This window comes from Hemibagrus wyckioides, linkage group LG13, assembly GCF_019097595.1.
Source record: "Hemibagrus wyckioides isolate EC202008001 linkage group LG13, SWU_Hwy_1.0, whole genome shotgun sequence".
Classification (NCBI taxonomy): domain Eukaryota; kingdom Metazoa; phylum Chordata; class Actinopteri; order Siluriformes; family Bagridae; genus Hemibagrus; species Hemibagrus wyckioides.
Genome location: NC_080722.1, coordinates 26,158,450 through 26,175,621, shown reverse-complemented (window position 1 = coordinate 26,175,621; position 17,172 = coordinate 26,158,450). Strand labels below are relative to the sequence as shown.

Here is a 17,172-nt window from a genome sequence, read left to right as displayed (position 1 = left end):
TTCTGTTATCTTCAGCTGCAGAACTGACCGTCTCCTTTCCTTTGATCTTTTTAGTCTTTCGCGAGCGTAAAAGAATGAGAACGTCAAATGAGAAGGCGTTCACCACCGTACTTCGATTCCATACTGTGAAATGTGACCTTTTAGAGAAAGTCTTAAGCAGTCTCATGCACTGTTTACAGACATGTAGTACATGTAGAGACTCACTTAAGGAATCACACAGACACTGGCTGGGGTTCTGATGTGGGATAAAATGTCATTATCTATATATGATCAATACATAATGGAACAAACAGACCTAAGTCGGAAAAATATATAGAACTATGGATATAAATATGAGGTTGTCATGGATACCGTCCCCGTTTCCCCACCAGACCACCAGAGTGCAACCCTGAGACTACAGGTTGGGTTTAATTCTCACCCGGAGGTTAGCAAGTAAAATAAAAAACACCTGCAGGAATTAGGCTAGTAGTTTCTTTTTTGGGAAATATGACCATCATTGGAAAAAAATTGATAAATTAAACTGAGAGAAAAAAAAATTCTGATTCAGGCCACACCCAATTCAGGTTTACACACCAATCAGATATTGACATATACACACACAGATGCTGGTGCAAATCTACATGCCTTGCATGGTCAAAGTACTCTTTGTTCTGGTTGCGATAGAAGACGGAGAAGGGCAGCATTCTCCCCGCGATAGCCTCGGCTTTCTCCAGCAGCTGTGTGAGATGGACTGTGGAGTAATCTGGAAGTAAGAAAAAGGAGAAAAAAAAAGAGGAAAGAGGCCAGAACGAATCTCAGTACCCAGATGAAACCATAGCAACAGACACCAGTGATAAACACTGCTCAATTATTCCACTACGAGATATGTGGATTTAATAAATGACTGTAATTTAAGTTGATTTTCTGCTTAAATTCTTCTCCAAAACAAAAAAAACCCCTTTTACTAAAAGTAAACAAATGTTAGAGATGTTTTTGCTCCATGAACCTAGAAGTCCTAGAATGGACATGTATAATAATTCTAAAATAAATAATAACAAAAAACACATCACAAAGCAACAAACCAATTGGCTAAAAACATTGGTCCTTCATTATGCAAAAATATGAGCAATTTAATTTGTTTCCCCAAACAAGTACAAGCAGCCAACATGTCCTCAGCTAATTTTGGCTTGGGAAATTTTAGCTCCTTCATGAAGTCTATTCCAAACACGAGTGAGTAAAGCTTCACCAGATAAATATTTCTAATAAAAGAAACAAATTTCTTTGTACGCTGCCTAATTCCAGATGTGCTAACATTCCTAAATTGTAGAAATTAATTAAAAAAAATTAATAAACCCATAGGATACCTATGGGTTTGATAGGATGTGATAGAAAAATATCAGTGAGAATCAAGGGGAAGGTGATACAAGACAGTGGTGAGACCGGCCATGCTGTATGGTTTTGAGGCAGTGTCACTGAGGAAGAGACAGGAGTCAGAGCTGGAGGTAGCAGAGCTGAAGATGTTGAGGTTCTCTTTGGGAGGGACACGGTTGGACAGGATTAGGAATGAGTACATCAGAGGGACAGCTCATGTTGGACGTTTGGGGGACAAAGTTAGAGAGGACAGATTAAGATGGTTTGGACATGTCCAGAGGAGGGAGAGTGAGTATATTGGTAGGAGAATGTTGGACATGGAGCTGCCAGGCAGGAGGAAAAGAGGAAGGACAAAGAGGAGGTATATGGATGGAATAAATGAGGAGATGAAGCTAGTGGGTGTAAGTGTTGAGGATGCAGGAAAAGCCCAAAGAAGAAGATAGGATACCTATGATGAGGCATGTTCAATCTGGTGAGTGATAGCCGAGTCTAATTTACATGAAACACACCCTAATTTATGCGAGCCAATAAAAGCAAAGGATTCATCAAGCTACAGTTCAGTCTAATTATGAAGTGAAATAAAATCTGGAATTGTGCACAGTTCTGATAACTGCCATGAAGATGTATTGGCATTTAAGATGAGCAGAGACAGAAACAGAGAACAGAAAATGAGTGTGGGTTAATATAATATCTAATAATATAACACATTTGTCGTGGGTTTTTTTGCTCACCGGCTGTGCAGAACTCCACAACCTCGCTCCACTCGGACACAGCGTAGTCTCGGTCACTCTGTTTGGACGCTGTTTGGACTGCTACAGTGTACTCAGTGCGTGGGCTCAGAAACCAGTGGCCTCTCACTGTCATGGGCAGAGGCACTGCCTTGGCTACCAGCTTGGTGGGGACATCCTGGGGCAGGCAGAGGGCAGAGCAGAGCGGTCATTAAATATTCAAACAATTACCCCTCATCTGAACTCCACTGACTCACATAAGGACCGTTCCAGATGCTCATTTGCTGATTAAATACAATACGTATTAAAATCATTTTCCTGCACAGTAATTATATAATGTTTATAATCATTATTACAATTCCATGTGTACCAGCAATATTTAACCATTTTTCTCCAAACATCAAAGGGATCTGGTTTTATAAGATTAATGTTGTTCACTAATAGCTGAATTAATACTTCCTTATTCATAACCTAATGATGAGTTAAGGCATGTACTAACCACAAACTAATAACTTTAACTATGACATGATGAATTCATCCATAGTAATGAACACATAAAGTACATGTTAGATCATGTTTGTAATTTAATGTACTAATTAAAACCGCTAGCACTGCTCGACTGGTCCACCATCTCTCAGAGTAAGAGGTAGGTCTACATCTAGACTCTTCTCTGTTTTTACTTCCCCTAGATGTCCAAACAGCTGAGTCACTGACCGTCTTCAAATGACAGATAAAGACCTACCTCTTCTTGAAACACTTTAATTATATCTTAATTTCCCAGTTTGTTTGTTAATAAAAATAAACAAACAACCAACACAGTTTTAGGCGGATGGTATCCTAAGTCTGTGACCTATTGAACCAGTGTTAATGTATTCATCGGTAGAGACTTCAAAGCACTCTTGTATGTCTTTCTGGATAAGAGCATCTGGTAAATGACAGAAATGTAAATGTAAGCATGCTTCTTTTCTGAACAAGTCCAAACTAATTCACGTTCAGCTGCATTTGCCTTTTAAAATAGCTGGACTTTAATAAGCTGAGCAGGAAACTTCACATACTCTACCATTGCATGAATTATACAAACCTTGTGCTTGAACTTGTTGGCGTTCTTGTTCTCTTTCTTGTTAAGGTCAATAAAGTAGTGTGTGATGCGCTCCTTGGCCCTGGAATCCATGTCCCAGCAGATCTTAAAAGAGTCACAAGTGATGTTGCTGATTTTGATGTTCTGAGGAACAGGGAGCTCCTCCATCTCTGCGATTCCACTGTCCTGGGACTTATTTCCTTAGAGAGGGAAAGAGACACAGAAAGAGAGAAATAAAGTCAGAGATTGTTAAAGATACAAAGACGTCCCTATGAGCTTGAGGACTCTCATTGTGAAGGCTTCTGCTTTAGAACAGTGGGCAGTATACTAGCCTACACCCAGCTGGGGCTTTGAATGTATGCTATATGGTCCTAAGTATGAGCTGATTTTTACATTTTTATTGTTCAACATCTTGTTTTCCTGCTGGAAACCAGGACCTGGAAATGATTATACATGGAGACACATAACCAGATTGTAATAACTGTGGCCAGAAAACTGTACAAAACATTTTAGACACTTTATGACCCCTGAGTGCAGCATCTTAGCCTGAGACTATATTTATCTCACAACTAATTCAGAGTGAGGCTCAGTGGCTGATACTGACAGAGCTGAGAATTTCTCAGTGACTAATAGTGACAAGATCAAAAATAAAAGATACGCTACACACACACTTAGCGGAGATGAGTACAGGATCAGAGATAGAGACAAGCCTGAAGCTTGCTATGGAACAGTCATCAGGGTGGCAAAGGAGAACTAAAGAGTGTCCAAGAGGAGTGAACACAAGAGCTGAAGGCAGAGCTGAGTGCAGGAACAGGACAGATAATTGGAGAACATGAGCAGGACCCGAGACAGAGACTGAGCGAGGAGCAGAAACAGAAACCGAGCTAACAGAAGGATCTGAATCGGTGTGACTTTGGAACCAGAACAAAGATTAAACTAGGAACAAACAGTTGCTGAGTGAAGGATACGAGTACATACAGAAACTAAACAAGGAACATGAGCAGAGACAGGCAGTCCAAATAAAACAATTAAAGCCTACACAGGGGATTTTGAAGAGGGAATGTGCAAAATTCACTGCTGGATCGTTACCTGACCTCAAGTTCATGTAGAAATCATATTAAAATTGCATTTAGTTGTTATTTTAGTAGTCTGTTTCAGTAGTGAGAAAATCTGATTCACCAGCCTGCTTTAACCAATATTCTGTTCATTTTAAGATAATATACAGGGAGATAATGCAGTTAGCGAAACTCAACAAAAGGCGCTAACCCTTCACATTTCTTTCATTAGTTTTAAATTAGGATGAAGTGCATTATGAATGACCTTCAGACCTACAGAACAAAAGGAATAGCATTTGCAGGCAGATACAGCAATAATCAGATTGGACAGGACTGAGCTAGGAGAGAAAACAGAGACTGAACCAGGACTATGGCATGAGTAGAAACAGGAAGTAAGCTAGCAGGGACAGGAAACACAGTGAGAAACAGAAGAGTAGATGGACTGAGGATGGTACATGAAAAGGGGTTGGTGTTGCAGGCTGAACCACACAATCAGTGGCCAGGCTGTGATGTCCATGAAGAACCATGAAGACACAGTTTAGAAAGGATCCAGTAGAAAACCTTGAGTGACCTGCACAGAGCCACAGAGGCTCAAATCTCACTGAAGACCTCTGGGATTAATTGGAACGCTGACTGAACCCCAGCCTTTCTCCTCTGACCTCAGTATCTGACCTCACTAAATGCTGAATGGAAAAACCCCCCAAAATCTAATAGAAAGCCTTTCTTAGAGCAGTAGAGGTCATTATAACAGCGATGCAGCGACTAAATCAGGATTTAGATGTTCAAAATATATACATATGGTTGTGATTCCTGAAAATAAGCACAACAAAACAAATGACAAATTCTATTTTTTTATTTTTTTCATCTGGTAAAAAGAGTTAAATAAAGGTGAAGATTTGGAGACTCGTGACTGATGGATGTTGAAGTACATCTGGACATTATGATGTGTTAATGCTATAATAGTCTAAAACTAAACATCCCTTTCTATAGAAATTAGGATTATTTGCCAGGACTGTATTCACTGTATTTGTTGTTGCAAAGTTTTCAGTAATTATTTTGCAGTCTATTATAACACTGGACAATTCTCTAATCAAGAACTGAGCCTTGGATTTCAGCATTTATATCCTGCCAGGAAGTCCAACACTATTAAAGGCCAACTCTGACAACTAATACCTAGTGTATATTTAGAGTTAGAAGTACACAATATACAGTAGAGTGCACAATATATTCCATTAAATCACTATACAATATGATTTGATGAAAATATAACCTCTAAAAATATTCCAGTGTGCTATTATAAAATCGTGTTGGATGTCCAATCTATAGGAATCTAAAGGCCAAATCAATTAAGCTGTAAATAGAATTATATTGTGATGTATGCTGTATATCCTTGTTTATAAAGGTCAGTACTGTCATAAATGCACGGCGTGTTGCTGAAGGAAGAGCAGCGTCCATCACCAAGCTCTAAACAGTGATTGTACAGCAGGGTTTAGCCCTCGAGTGGGCTTCGGGTCCAACTGACCTGTGTTATATTTTTAGTGTTTTTACATTTGCAGATGTATTTCATAGCCAGTGACCACAACAATCTTTTATTTCTCGTTCTTTTTGCTGTTCATCACCTGTATTTGATGAATCAGTTCAAAATAATAAGCATTTATTGAAACTTTGGTTCCATTTTGTTTAGAGTTATGCCACTAAGGTCTTTATTACAGTATATTTTATTACACAAATGATTACTTTGCCACAAGATGGATGACACTTTCATTGTAAAATCTGATCTGACAATTGTAAATGTTATTTAAAATGTTTGGAATTGAGATAAAGACAATATGCGTAAAAGACTTTTGTGTATTTATTATTACTATTATTATTAAAACCCAATAATGTGCTGGATCAGTTCGACCGGATCAGTACCAAAGGGTCCAAAGAGTGAACATAACACAAGTGCATCACTTTCCACTCCACCACAGTATATTGAAGCCAGTTTTCACATTTCAGCATTAAAGTAACAAACAAGTAAAACTGAAAAAGACCCTGGGTGAACTCTGGGGAATTCTCAGCAAGCACAGCATCCTGACCAGTCAGCTAAAACGTGCCATCAGAACCACAACACATTCTCAGTTTTTAACAGTAGATGAAGGGAAGCTGCTCAGAATCAGGAGAAAAGCACCAGAGGCAATGGGTATATCCTCCGGGGTTTCTTCTTCAGAAGTAAAAGGGGTTTTAAACACAGGAAAGCATCTCTCCAGCCAAAACACACAAAAAAATTCACTTCTTCCTCTATTGCTATTTGCTTTCCTCAATATCTTACAAAGGAAAGACACAGAGACAGAGAGAGCTGTATTGAAGATTAAAAGATTAAAACACCTTTTTTTGGATCTGTGTGTGATTACAGAGCACAGTGCCTATGCAGGTCACAAATACTGCACTGTCACTAGAAACCCTGAATGCATTGAAGCAACAAATGAATAGCCCAGCTCTCATAACACACACCCACACATTCCTGCTGCCAGTGGCTTGGAATTAATTTGGAGTTGATATTCCTGTAGAAAAACAAAAATGCAATTTTCATACTTGGGAAAAATTCAGGGTTAATAGAATTCCCTGTAATTAACACAAGACAGAAATTGAAATTGTTTGGATTTATTTGGTATTTTGTGTCATTGACTCAAACAAGACAGTCCAAAGTGTCACCTTAATAACAAACAAACAAAGAAACTAAAAACAGTATTCTTTTATTCATTCAACTTTAGCAACCTGGAAACACTGTGCATAAGGGGGGAACACACCTTTGGATGAGGTGCAGACCCATCACAGGTCAGAGTACACATGGTCATTCACACCCAAAGTATTCCATACATCTTCTGCTGTGGTTTAGGTGTGGGAGAACATCTGGAGAAAACCTCCACAGATATGGGAAGAACTCCACATAGACAGCAATCCAAGCTCAGGATTGAACTGGGAACTCTGGTGCTCTTAGATACTCACTGTGTCACTGTGTTTCAATAAAGGGTATCAACAGGGGTTAAACTCAATTAAGCATGCTCTATCGGAAAGAATATGAACTGAAATAAGAATTAGAATGATAGTAAATTGTTCAACTTTAAGGTAAAGGAAGCAGAACATTTTTGGGACATGTCTCCCACATGCCTTTGAACAAAATCCAAATACTGTAGGGTTTGGTCTGGATTTGTGTTTTAGAAGCTTCTTTCTTCTTGGCAGTGTTTCATAAAGCAGTTTGTCTCCCATGTCTGCTTCTTTTTTGGACCCTTAACTTCCTGGTTGCTTTTCAGACTAGAATTTCCGTGTGTGATCAGTGGGTTTTGGCAAATAAAAACAAAAACTCATCATTGTACTTTAAGGTCACGTGACCCTTTAATTATATGCGGTCAGATGCCATTCAACTGATCATGTGACTTAATAAAGGCAGCTGGTTTACATACAGACTTCAAAGTAATATTAATGCAATCAAAATCTTTGATATTTTTAACAACATGGACTATTTTGCGCAAATTTGTGACATACATTTCCCATTAAATTTGTTTCCATTCACCAAAAATAACTGCACAAAAAGTCTAAAAGAGGATTGAGATCATGCAACTGCATTTTTTTTTTACCTTAATACCCAGATGCTTGTGCTACTCTTTGCAATCTTTGACCTGAACTAAACTCCATTAGCGGTCACAGACACTAAAGCTAGCAGGTGGCAGAATATGACCAGTGCACTTTAATATGCCTAATGCTTCACCGTCAGTGCAGAATTAAATCTGTAACAGTCAGCCTCACACCCTACATAACTCTGCATGAAGTAAAGATGATTTATAAAGCAGAAAAACCCATAAATCAACAATAACCAACTCAAGCAGTAATAACCACTTGCATTACAATTACTGTCAAACAGAGAAAAAAACAAAACAGGCACTTCCACTAAACTCAGCCAAGTTCCTATTAAACTGTCTTGGGAATACCGAACCTCACAAACTTCTCCTTGTAAGGGCATTTTCATGGAAACCAAAGCAGAATCATTTTGCTTTATCATTATTTTGGGGGTTTTAGTATTAAACTGCCCCAAGATACAAACAGTTCAAAACAAATATAATAATATTTTGCACAGTTTAATGCAGACTATTTGCAGCATGCATTTCCATATGATATTTATTAAGGATAAGCAACTTGACTAGATATTTCTTATGAAATATCAAATAAGTAAGCCAGAGTAAATATTCCTTAATTAGCCCCAATGGCGGTTTTTCAAAATTCTTTCTTTTAATCCTTTTATACTGAAGTATGTAGCCCAAAGCAACACAACTGGTGATTTAAGAAGATCTGGACAAGATTAGACTCAAAAGACAAAAATGACCTACCAGCTTTAATAAGTACCTTCGTGTAACAGCTTCTCTAGATGGCCTTCGCTCATGCTGTGTGAAGCACGCTGTTGTGTCCTAGCTCAGGACGAACATGGCTGAGTGTCCAGTTAGAGCACTGACCCTACACACCAGTGCACTTGATTTAAAGAGACCCTGCTGCCATGCACCCAGGGGAGGAGCACGGATTATGTCATCATCTAAATCTCAACGGCTTGTGTGATTAGAAGCGGTCAGAAATGAGAATGAGTGAGACAGTGAGGGAGGTGGAATGAGATTAGGTTTTTGTTTTTTTTCTTTTTGCACGATAAGCTCCTGATTTCAGAAGCTGAAAATCAAAGAGAAGACATGAACCTTCTCACACCGGCTCCTCTGTCTGCTTTCTGCTCATTATGCCACTTTTTCAAACGATTGCGTCATATTTTGTTATTTAATTGTAGTTCATGCACTTTTAACAGAGTAAAAGTTTCTCTTTCACACACATGCATTACGGTCATATTGTTCAGTCTCCATAGTGTACTTTAATTCCAGACATTCATGATGTGCATGAAGGTAATAGAGGAATTTCCAGCCACACACTGTATGGATATATTCTGTATATAAGTTCAGTGTCACTCATGTGACCGGATCACAATAGACAGACGGAGCTCACAAAGCCGCTGACAAAGCATGTCTTCATTCTGCCTGTTCTCTTCACTTTACTAAGCCCTACAAGGACCCTATTCAGCACAAGGACCTTCCCTCTACTGAACTGTGTCACCCTCCTCACCACCATGCTGAACAGCGTGGGGAAAAGACCATGCCTTTGTTCTATTCATCCGGGGTAGTAATTAACACAAAAACATGACACTGAGGGAGGCTCACGCAGTACAAAGCATTAGGAAAGTCATTTTGGAACGTGGTGTGTGAGCCCCGCTGCCTATTAATAGCATTTTCCTTCTTAAGATTCCTTTATACTGTATGGAGGGAACAGTAGAGGAGCACCAGTGTAGTACAATACAGAAGGAGAACAATGCAACGCTTTACATGAACATTGTTGAAGACTACGAAGGGGTTTAGTTCCAGTCTAAAGTTCTACTCCCATTTAAAAACCTCCTCTGTAATTTAGTCCCATTATAAACTGTACTATCTAAACCAGTCATTAACTTGGACATAATGAGTTTAGATGAACAGATCTCGCCTCGTCTCATCTCAGTCTCATAAACCATGCAGGTTCTCCTGTCAGCAGCACGCCTACCCCTGTAATGGTTCTCCACCTCTTTTTATCAAGGACTGAGGATGCTGAAGATGGAAGTTTGGGTTTTATCAGACCATACTTGTGCCTGTAGCAACGCTTGAAATTTTCATCAGTTGCCCCATAAATAACCTATGCTTCATTGTTTAATTCTTAAATCAGTCGAGGAGGATGGGGGAGATGATCTGCCGTCTTGGTAGAGGTACAGAAGCGAATTTTAAACTTTAGAGGTGAATTATAGAGATGTTGGTTCTGGACCTAGCTTCGATTTGGGGCTCACCCAATGCTAAATGGGTGACGCTGTGAAATGAATATTTTTTACATTTTTCCCAGAGGCTAACAAAACAGAATTTCCTCCTGTTTTGTTTGTGTCCATGTTCAGCATTGAGTGTTTGTCATGTTCCAGTCCACAGTGGTGATTGTATGTATCACGAATGTGTCATGAATGTAGACACTCAGGGATTTAAGAATTTCATAAGTATTTCTGTGTTTATCTGGCCTTCTGGTGATATATCCATAGAAAGTTCCAAACATAATACTTTTTTTTTTTTCTCAAACTAATTGTTTATAACGATAAAGTAAATGCTGATATCAACCTATTTCTGCTCTCTGAGATGCTTCAAGAGCTTTGAAATATGAAGGTGTTTATCTTCATCCACTAAAATTCTGTGTAAGATTATCCAACAGTGGGAAAAACACACATCACACACTGAAAGCCATCAGACTCACAGAGATTTCTTTATACTGATTGAAAATGTCTGATCAGTCAATTTACATTCCATGACCCATTCCATAGGGACTCTTATTTTGCAATGCCTGGCATAAGTATTCACCCCCTTTGCACAGTCCCATATTTTGTAGTGGATTTGATTTACGCACTATGCCTAACATCTGAAAATGCAATCTGTTTTTATTGTGACACAAAGGTTAATTAAACAACAACAACAAAATAAGACATTTATTGGTTGCATAAGTATTCGTTCTTTTGGATTGGCTACATCTGTAAGTCTGACCTCAAATCTGACCGGTTTCTCAGTCCCATGATTCCACCACCACCATGCTTCACTGCAGTAGGATTATGGTGTTCTCAAGGTAATTAACAATGTTTGTGTGTCTAACAAATGTAGTACTGTGCAATAGCTAAAGAAATTCCAGTTTGGTCTCATCAGATCAATCATCGTTCTCCACATCTTTTCTAATGTGGACTGTTTTTGTGAACTCCTCATGGGTAATGACTTTCTTCTCAACACTCTTCCATGCGCCCAGGTGAGAGTCTGGACTATGTTTGTCCTGTGAACAGCTCTTCTCTCTTCTAAGTCAAGGATCATTGCGGCTCCTCCGTTACCTTTGATTGCTCCTCTAACTAAATTCCTCCTGACTCTTTCACTGACTTGTCCTCCTGTAGTCGGTTCAGTTTTTTAATGATGTAATAAATGTTGCTCTGCAGGATATTTAAAGTTTGGTGGACTGAGATTTCACCATCTGTCATGATCAGAATGCATCATGGACACCATCATGCTACAGAATAAGAAACTATTGAAACACTGGCAGGAAGTCAGTTTAAAAAGGAGGACACAGCTTGTTCACACTGAGTCAGGAGATTGTTAGCAGATGTAATTAAAATGCACCCAATTTAACGACAGCCCCTGATAGGCTCGAATTTCATTATCGTTAACCGTCGCTGTAGTTTGCCCCAGAGAGACAGAGATGGCATTTATTTTATGAAACTTGCTTTTTAAACCTGATCTAATCTTTGTGTGTACAATAAAGCATAATACTAGGCTGTTATATACAGTATATTTAGTATTGTTTTGTTCTTTATCAGTAAGCTGGTGAGAAGAGTCACATATATTTAAGAAGAAGGTTTGGTTAGAATTCAGACATTATCAAGAGACACAGCTGCAACATTTAATTAAATCAGCACCAATTAAAAACTGTGGACAGATTGCACATGATATTTTTGTGGAAGAAATTACTGGCACCGAATGTATTAAAAAATATGTTCACGCATATGTGAGCACTCAGAGAAAGCATTTATATTGACTCATTCATCATTTCTACAGTATGTGAGAAAAAATCATTTAAATAAAATAATAGTTAGACATGGTGTGGATTCTATAAATGAAATGATTCTGTGTGATCACATGTCTGCTTCCTGATTCACATTCACAAGGATTAACCGTTTATTTTATTATAAATTCAATAATTCAGTAATAGGTATGGGTTTTATATATATATATATATATATATATATATATATATATACATAGATTATTAAGGCAAGGTAAGATGTCATTGCTCAAGCCCTACCACAACCACCAAGCACTGTATCATAGCTGCCCCTGCACTCTGACCCCAACCTCCTCAGCTGAGTGTGTTTATGGGAATTTTTGACCGTTCTTCTAGAAGTGCATTTGTGAGGTCAGACACTGATGTTGGACGAGAAGGTCTGGCTCACAGTCTCCGCTGTAATTCATCCCAAAGGTGTTCTATGGGGTTGAGGTCAGGACTCTGTGCAGGACAGTCAAGTTCCTCCACACCAAACTCACTCATCCATGTCTTTATGGACCTTGCTTTGGTCACTGGTGTGCAGTCATGTTGGAACAGGAAGGGGTCATCCCCAAACTGTTCCCACAAAGAGCATGAAATTGTCCAAAATGTCTTGGTATGAAGCTGAAGCATTAAGAGTTCCCTTCACTGGAACTAAGGGGCCGAGCCCTGAACTCAATGATCTGGAGGGGTGTCCCAGTACTTTTGGCAGTATAGTGTATGTGTGGTGATAATAATAAAAATATAAGATTGCACAGAATTGAGATGTATGTATGGTCTTTAGACCATAATAGCTGTTTAAAGGACTAGGGGATGACCGGGGTGGGGTTGGGTGGTGTCGGAGGTCAGGTGGGGTTTGGGTTGATGGTTGCTATAGCTTTGAGAAAGAAGCTGCATAATGTAAGAAAGAAAAAGAAAAAATTGCAGTTTTTAGTGAAGTATAGAAAAAATAATCTGGCATTATTTAGCATTAAATGCATTGTCACTATATGAACCTGAACTTAAATAGATGTCTTCAAATCATTTGATGCATTCTGGATAATGATGGTAAAATCAGAAGGAACTGTTTTTTTTATTGCTTGTTTTTTTTTTTTGTTTCTTCCTTTAATCCTGTGATGATTGCATTTCACAGTCCCTTCACATTGCCTGTGATATTTATAGAAGCATCAGAGGATGTGCCGAGAATTATTCAAAGAACTTAAATAAGAAGGTTTATAAATAGCAATGTTAATTTATTATTGTGGAAAGCTGCTCTCTTACAAACCTTTCATATTTACTGTTAAAAGTGTGAAGCTATAACTTAAGCGGCTACAACAGGAAGCAAGGAAACATGACTACTGAAAGGGAACGTTGGCAGTGACCCACAGTCCGTCCTGTCCGACTGTGCCGTTCTTGCCAAGAGGTGTTGAGGAGAGTCCAAAAGCAGCGCATTAGGCCACCATTAAGAGTACAGGAGCATATGGATGGCACAGCAGGGGTGTCTACTAAACCTGATGAAGCCTAGAGCACCTCAAATACTGTTAGGCATATTTTTGGAGAATAGTTCATAGTTTTTATTATATATATTACATTATATTTCATATATTGCATTAATATATTACATTGTGGGTGTCTGGTATTCCTGGTATTTATATCTTGGGAAATTTTCTGCTGTCATCCAGATGAAGATGAGTCTCAGGGGAGTTTTTCTCGCCACTGTCACATCTGGCTTGCTCATTAAGAATAAATTAAAATGAAACATGTATAATTTATATTCGGAATAGATATATTTGTAAAGCTTTGCAACAATATTCACTGTTAAAAGCGCCATCGGATAAAGTTACATTGAAATAAACTGAACCACTGGATCTTAAGCAGTGAAAGACCACTAAAACCAGTTAATACATATAAAACATATTCTCATTAAAGAGTGAAGGATCATTCACAGCACCGGGGCACAATTTCAAAGGAATATATACAACCTTGAACTTTTCCACCATGATGTTCACCCTCTTGGTCACGCCAATTATTTCAGTAAAGCCAGCAGCGGCTAAAGGTTACACACAAATGTCAGTCTTCAGTATCAGAACAGAGTCTTTAAGGGTTAGGCTTGCATGTAAGATTCAGAAATTTGAGCCATTACTCAGAGCCTAGATGATATAATAGCATGCCATATGCTAAGAATGGAATATATACTTTATTTTTGCGTACATTAGGAGTTTAAATGAATATTCATGACAGATTTTATATCAAGGTTAAATATTTAATAATTAAATATTATGCATTTTTAAGCATGTCAAGGCAAGTTTGTTTACTAACCTTTAGTCAAATTCTGTGCTCATTTTGTATTCTGAGCTTGAGGGTAATAAATAAATAAATAAAGATTTTTGGGAGTTCTGTGTATACGAACAGCCAGAATTGTTTAGACAGATTTAGACTCAGAAACATATTTCTTTGGGCTGTTCTACTGGCAACGCAGCAGATTGTGTATATTTGAGTCAGATGAATGCCAGACACCCATGCACAGAGCCGCAAATGTGAGATGTGACAGTGTAGCACTCAGCATTCAGCCAGCCTCAGTGCCATTACTTCATACTGTGTGTGAAATATAGCTGTCATTGATAACACTGAACTTGTGATGTGTTTTGAGAGGAGGAATGAGAACGCATGTGATGCACTTGTACATGGTGACACAAGACATAACCAAGGCACTAGGATCATTAATATTGAATTAACAGGAAAAAAACACCATACTTCAGCGGTTTATGGGAAAGGGCAGCACAATCCCACTGAGTGCTTTCGCAGGGTATTTGTGCAGTTGTTGGTTTTTCTGAAATTCAGTCTGCACAAAGTGAGAGCTTATTATTCAAATTAATAAGCCATAGCATGACCATCTCTTTGTTGCAAAGTCCACTGGTTTAAATGGTTCCTTTATGATAGGATTCACCCAATTAAACACAGTTGGCCTAGACTCATCCGAGCAACCCATCCCACCACACTAAGCATGAATGGGCTAATAATGATGAATCAACTCTCTTTTTCTGCCCATGTTTGTCTTTTCTCCAAGCCACAAGCTCTGTGGACACAATTAGTAAATTGATGGCCTGTGCTAAATTGCTCTATTCATTTGGTAGGTGGGAGGGCACGCTCAGCAGATGGCAAAGTCTCCCCTGGTCCCAGTGCTCACCCACACAGCTGGACCGTGCACGAAGAAGCACGCGTCTGAAAACTCGCAACCATCAGTCTTTTTCAAAAGGACTGCCCCAGCTGGGGCTTCCAGGGCTTTTCCCAAGGGTTACATTTCTCCACGCTACATTATAGACTTCACATGGTAATGAGTCTGAATGGAAACCAAATGAAGTGACAGACACGTCACTGCCGAGGTGAATCAGGAGGTAGGAAGCACAGGGATGAGTTGGGGACTGAACAGAATGTTCCAGCATGACTCAGCCGTATCGATTATAGCCGCATCATGCCCCATGTTGTGCCACATCAGACCTGGATGTCATATGTGAAAAACGAGGGAGCCGCCAGCATCTGTATGGGGGTCTGTTGGGCACATATGGGCACACATTACAGTCCCAACCCCCACTATAATCACAAAGAAGGGCATCACAGGAACCCATCTGGCATCGGAATCTGTATTAGAGAGCACACATGTTTGGATAATTGAGACAATGGCACGTGCAGAGCTGATTTAAAATGTTAGTGAGGAGAAAGCAGTGTATATGACCGGCTTAGATTCAATGCAAAACACTCAATTTTTTTTCCCAGCAAAACCATCAAAGTAAGAACAGATACTCTTTGTCTCTCTCTCTTTTTTCTTTCTCTCTTACTCTCTTTTTCTCTTTCAGCATAACCAAAGGGACTCCAGGTTCCTCTAACAGAGTGCTAGTGCTGGTGTGGAATATAAAGTAGCCCTCCTAAGAAATTCACGAGAGCACACACACACACACACACTAGCCATGATCTTCAAGTCCAAACTATCTAACAAACATACTGCAGCTTGTATGTTATGTATACCTTATGATCCACATAAGCACATAGCCTGTGTTATATTTCCAGAGAAGAAACATGAGTCTTAAATATATACCTGAATGACATTGTGTCCTTGCTGCTAAGAAGATAAAGTATACCCCAGGACAGGTTAGGTGCATGTACATTTGTCATTACTGCGTAATATGTAAGGACAGCGGACATCACCGTAGATCACAACAGCCCTTATTGAATGTTTAAGGGAGGAAAAAGCCATGCTGAATGCTTTATCAAAATCTGGTGAATTAAAATCAGTGATTAATTACAGTGTGTACCTGGGCACTGTGTAAGTCGTACCTCAGCACTATGGGGGCTCATTTCTTTACATTTCTTTACAACTTTAGTTACTTCATTTCTCACTCCAGAGCTTATTCTGTTTTTTGTGTTTTGTTTTAACACATCTTCAGAATCATTAAACTTTAATAGATACAGTCTCCATGCACCTAAGTCACCTTGCTTTGTTGAAAGGCGCACTGCGAATCTCACTCTACTTTAGAGAAGATGAATCAGCATTATGAATGTGCACTATGGATCAGACTTATAGACAAACCGAGCTTGTTTAGATCATATGTGTGTGTGTTTATAGATGTTTGTCCAATCTAACATAGGATTTGGTCTTTGCAAAAATAAATAAATAAATTAATTTAAAAAAAAAGCAAGGCGGGTTTCTCTTTTTTCACCCCCAACATAACACCACCACCACCCCCCGCACCCCCAACGCCCCCCCCCCCGCAAGCCTTGTCTTCTCTGTGAGGTACGTGTCCATGGTGCTGAAAATCGAAACGAACGCCGCTTTTTTATTTCACGGCACATGCCTTTCGTCTTTAAGAAGTTGAAATGAAGATCGCTCCTAAAATCAGTTTAAGACTACACTTCTCAAAAAAAAACAAGAAAAAGAAAATAGGATGATATCTTATTTTGAGATTTTGACTAAGAGGACTGTCTGATTTTCCTCGACAGAAAGACGAATAAAGGTAACCTTTGATTGCAACAGGAGGAAAGCGAAACCTTCCCATGCGCGCGCGCGCACACACACACACACACACACACACATACACACCAATTGAGAGAGAAATGACTTAGCTGGACAATGCAAAAGCGCTACCTTCTCTGTCACAAAGCTGGATCGCATCCAAGCTCAGATTCTTCATCACGTCCTCGCACGGGCTCGTGGGGCTGCTCACACTGCGAGCCACGCGTGGCACCTCCATTTCTTCACTGATGATATCCCAACAGCAGATCCGGCACTGAGCGGCTCGCCTTGCCTTCCTCCTCTGTCCCCTACCCGGCTTTCTCAATG

The 17,172-nt window shown here is 39.3% G+C and overlaps 1 protein-coding gene across 3 annotated transcripts in view; it reads right to left on the bottom strand.

Moving 5' to 3' along the window:
• The window catches only part of phyhiplb (phytanoyl-CoA 2-hydroxylase interacting protein-like b), a 19,435-nt gene extending 2,263 nt beyond the window's left edge, over window positions 1-17,172 (bottom strand). Inside the window, exons 1-4 of one of the 3 annotated variants that reach the window (XM_058407077.1) lie at window positions 16,978-17,172; window positions 3,160-3,356; window positions 2,082-2,256; window positions 621-742 (exon numbers count right to left, since the gene is read on the bottom strand). In XM_058407077.1, coding sequence (XP_058263060.1) covers window positions 621-742; window positions 2,082-2,256; window positions 3,160-3,356; window positions 16,978-17,083 — 600 coding nt within the window. In that variant the 5' untranslated portion in view covers window positions 17,084-17,172. Of the gene's footprint in view, window positions 1-620; window positions 743-2,081; window positions 2,257-3,159; window positions 3,357-8,575; window positions 10,350-16,977 lie in introns of those variants that run through there. The other 2 variants (XM_058407078.1, XM_058407079.1) reach the window with 2 other exon arrangements.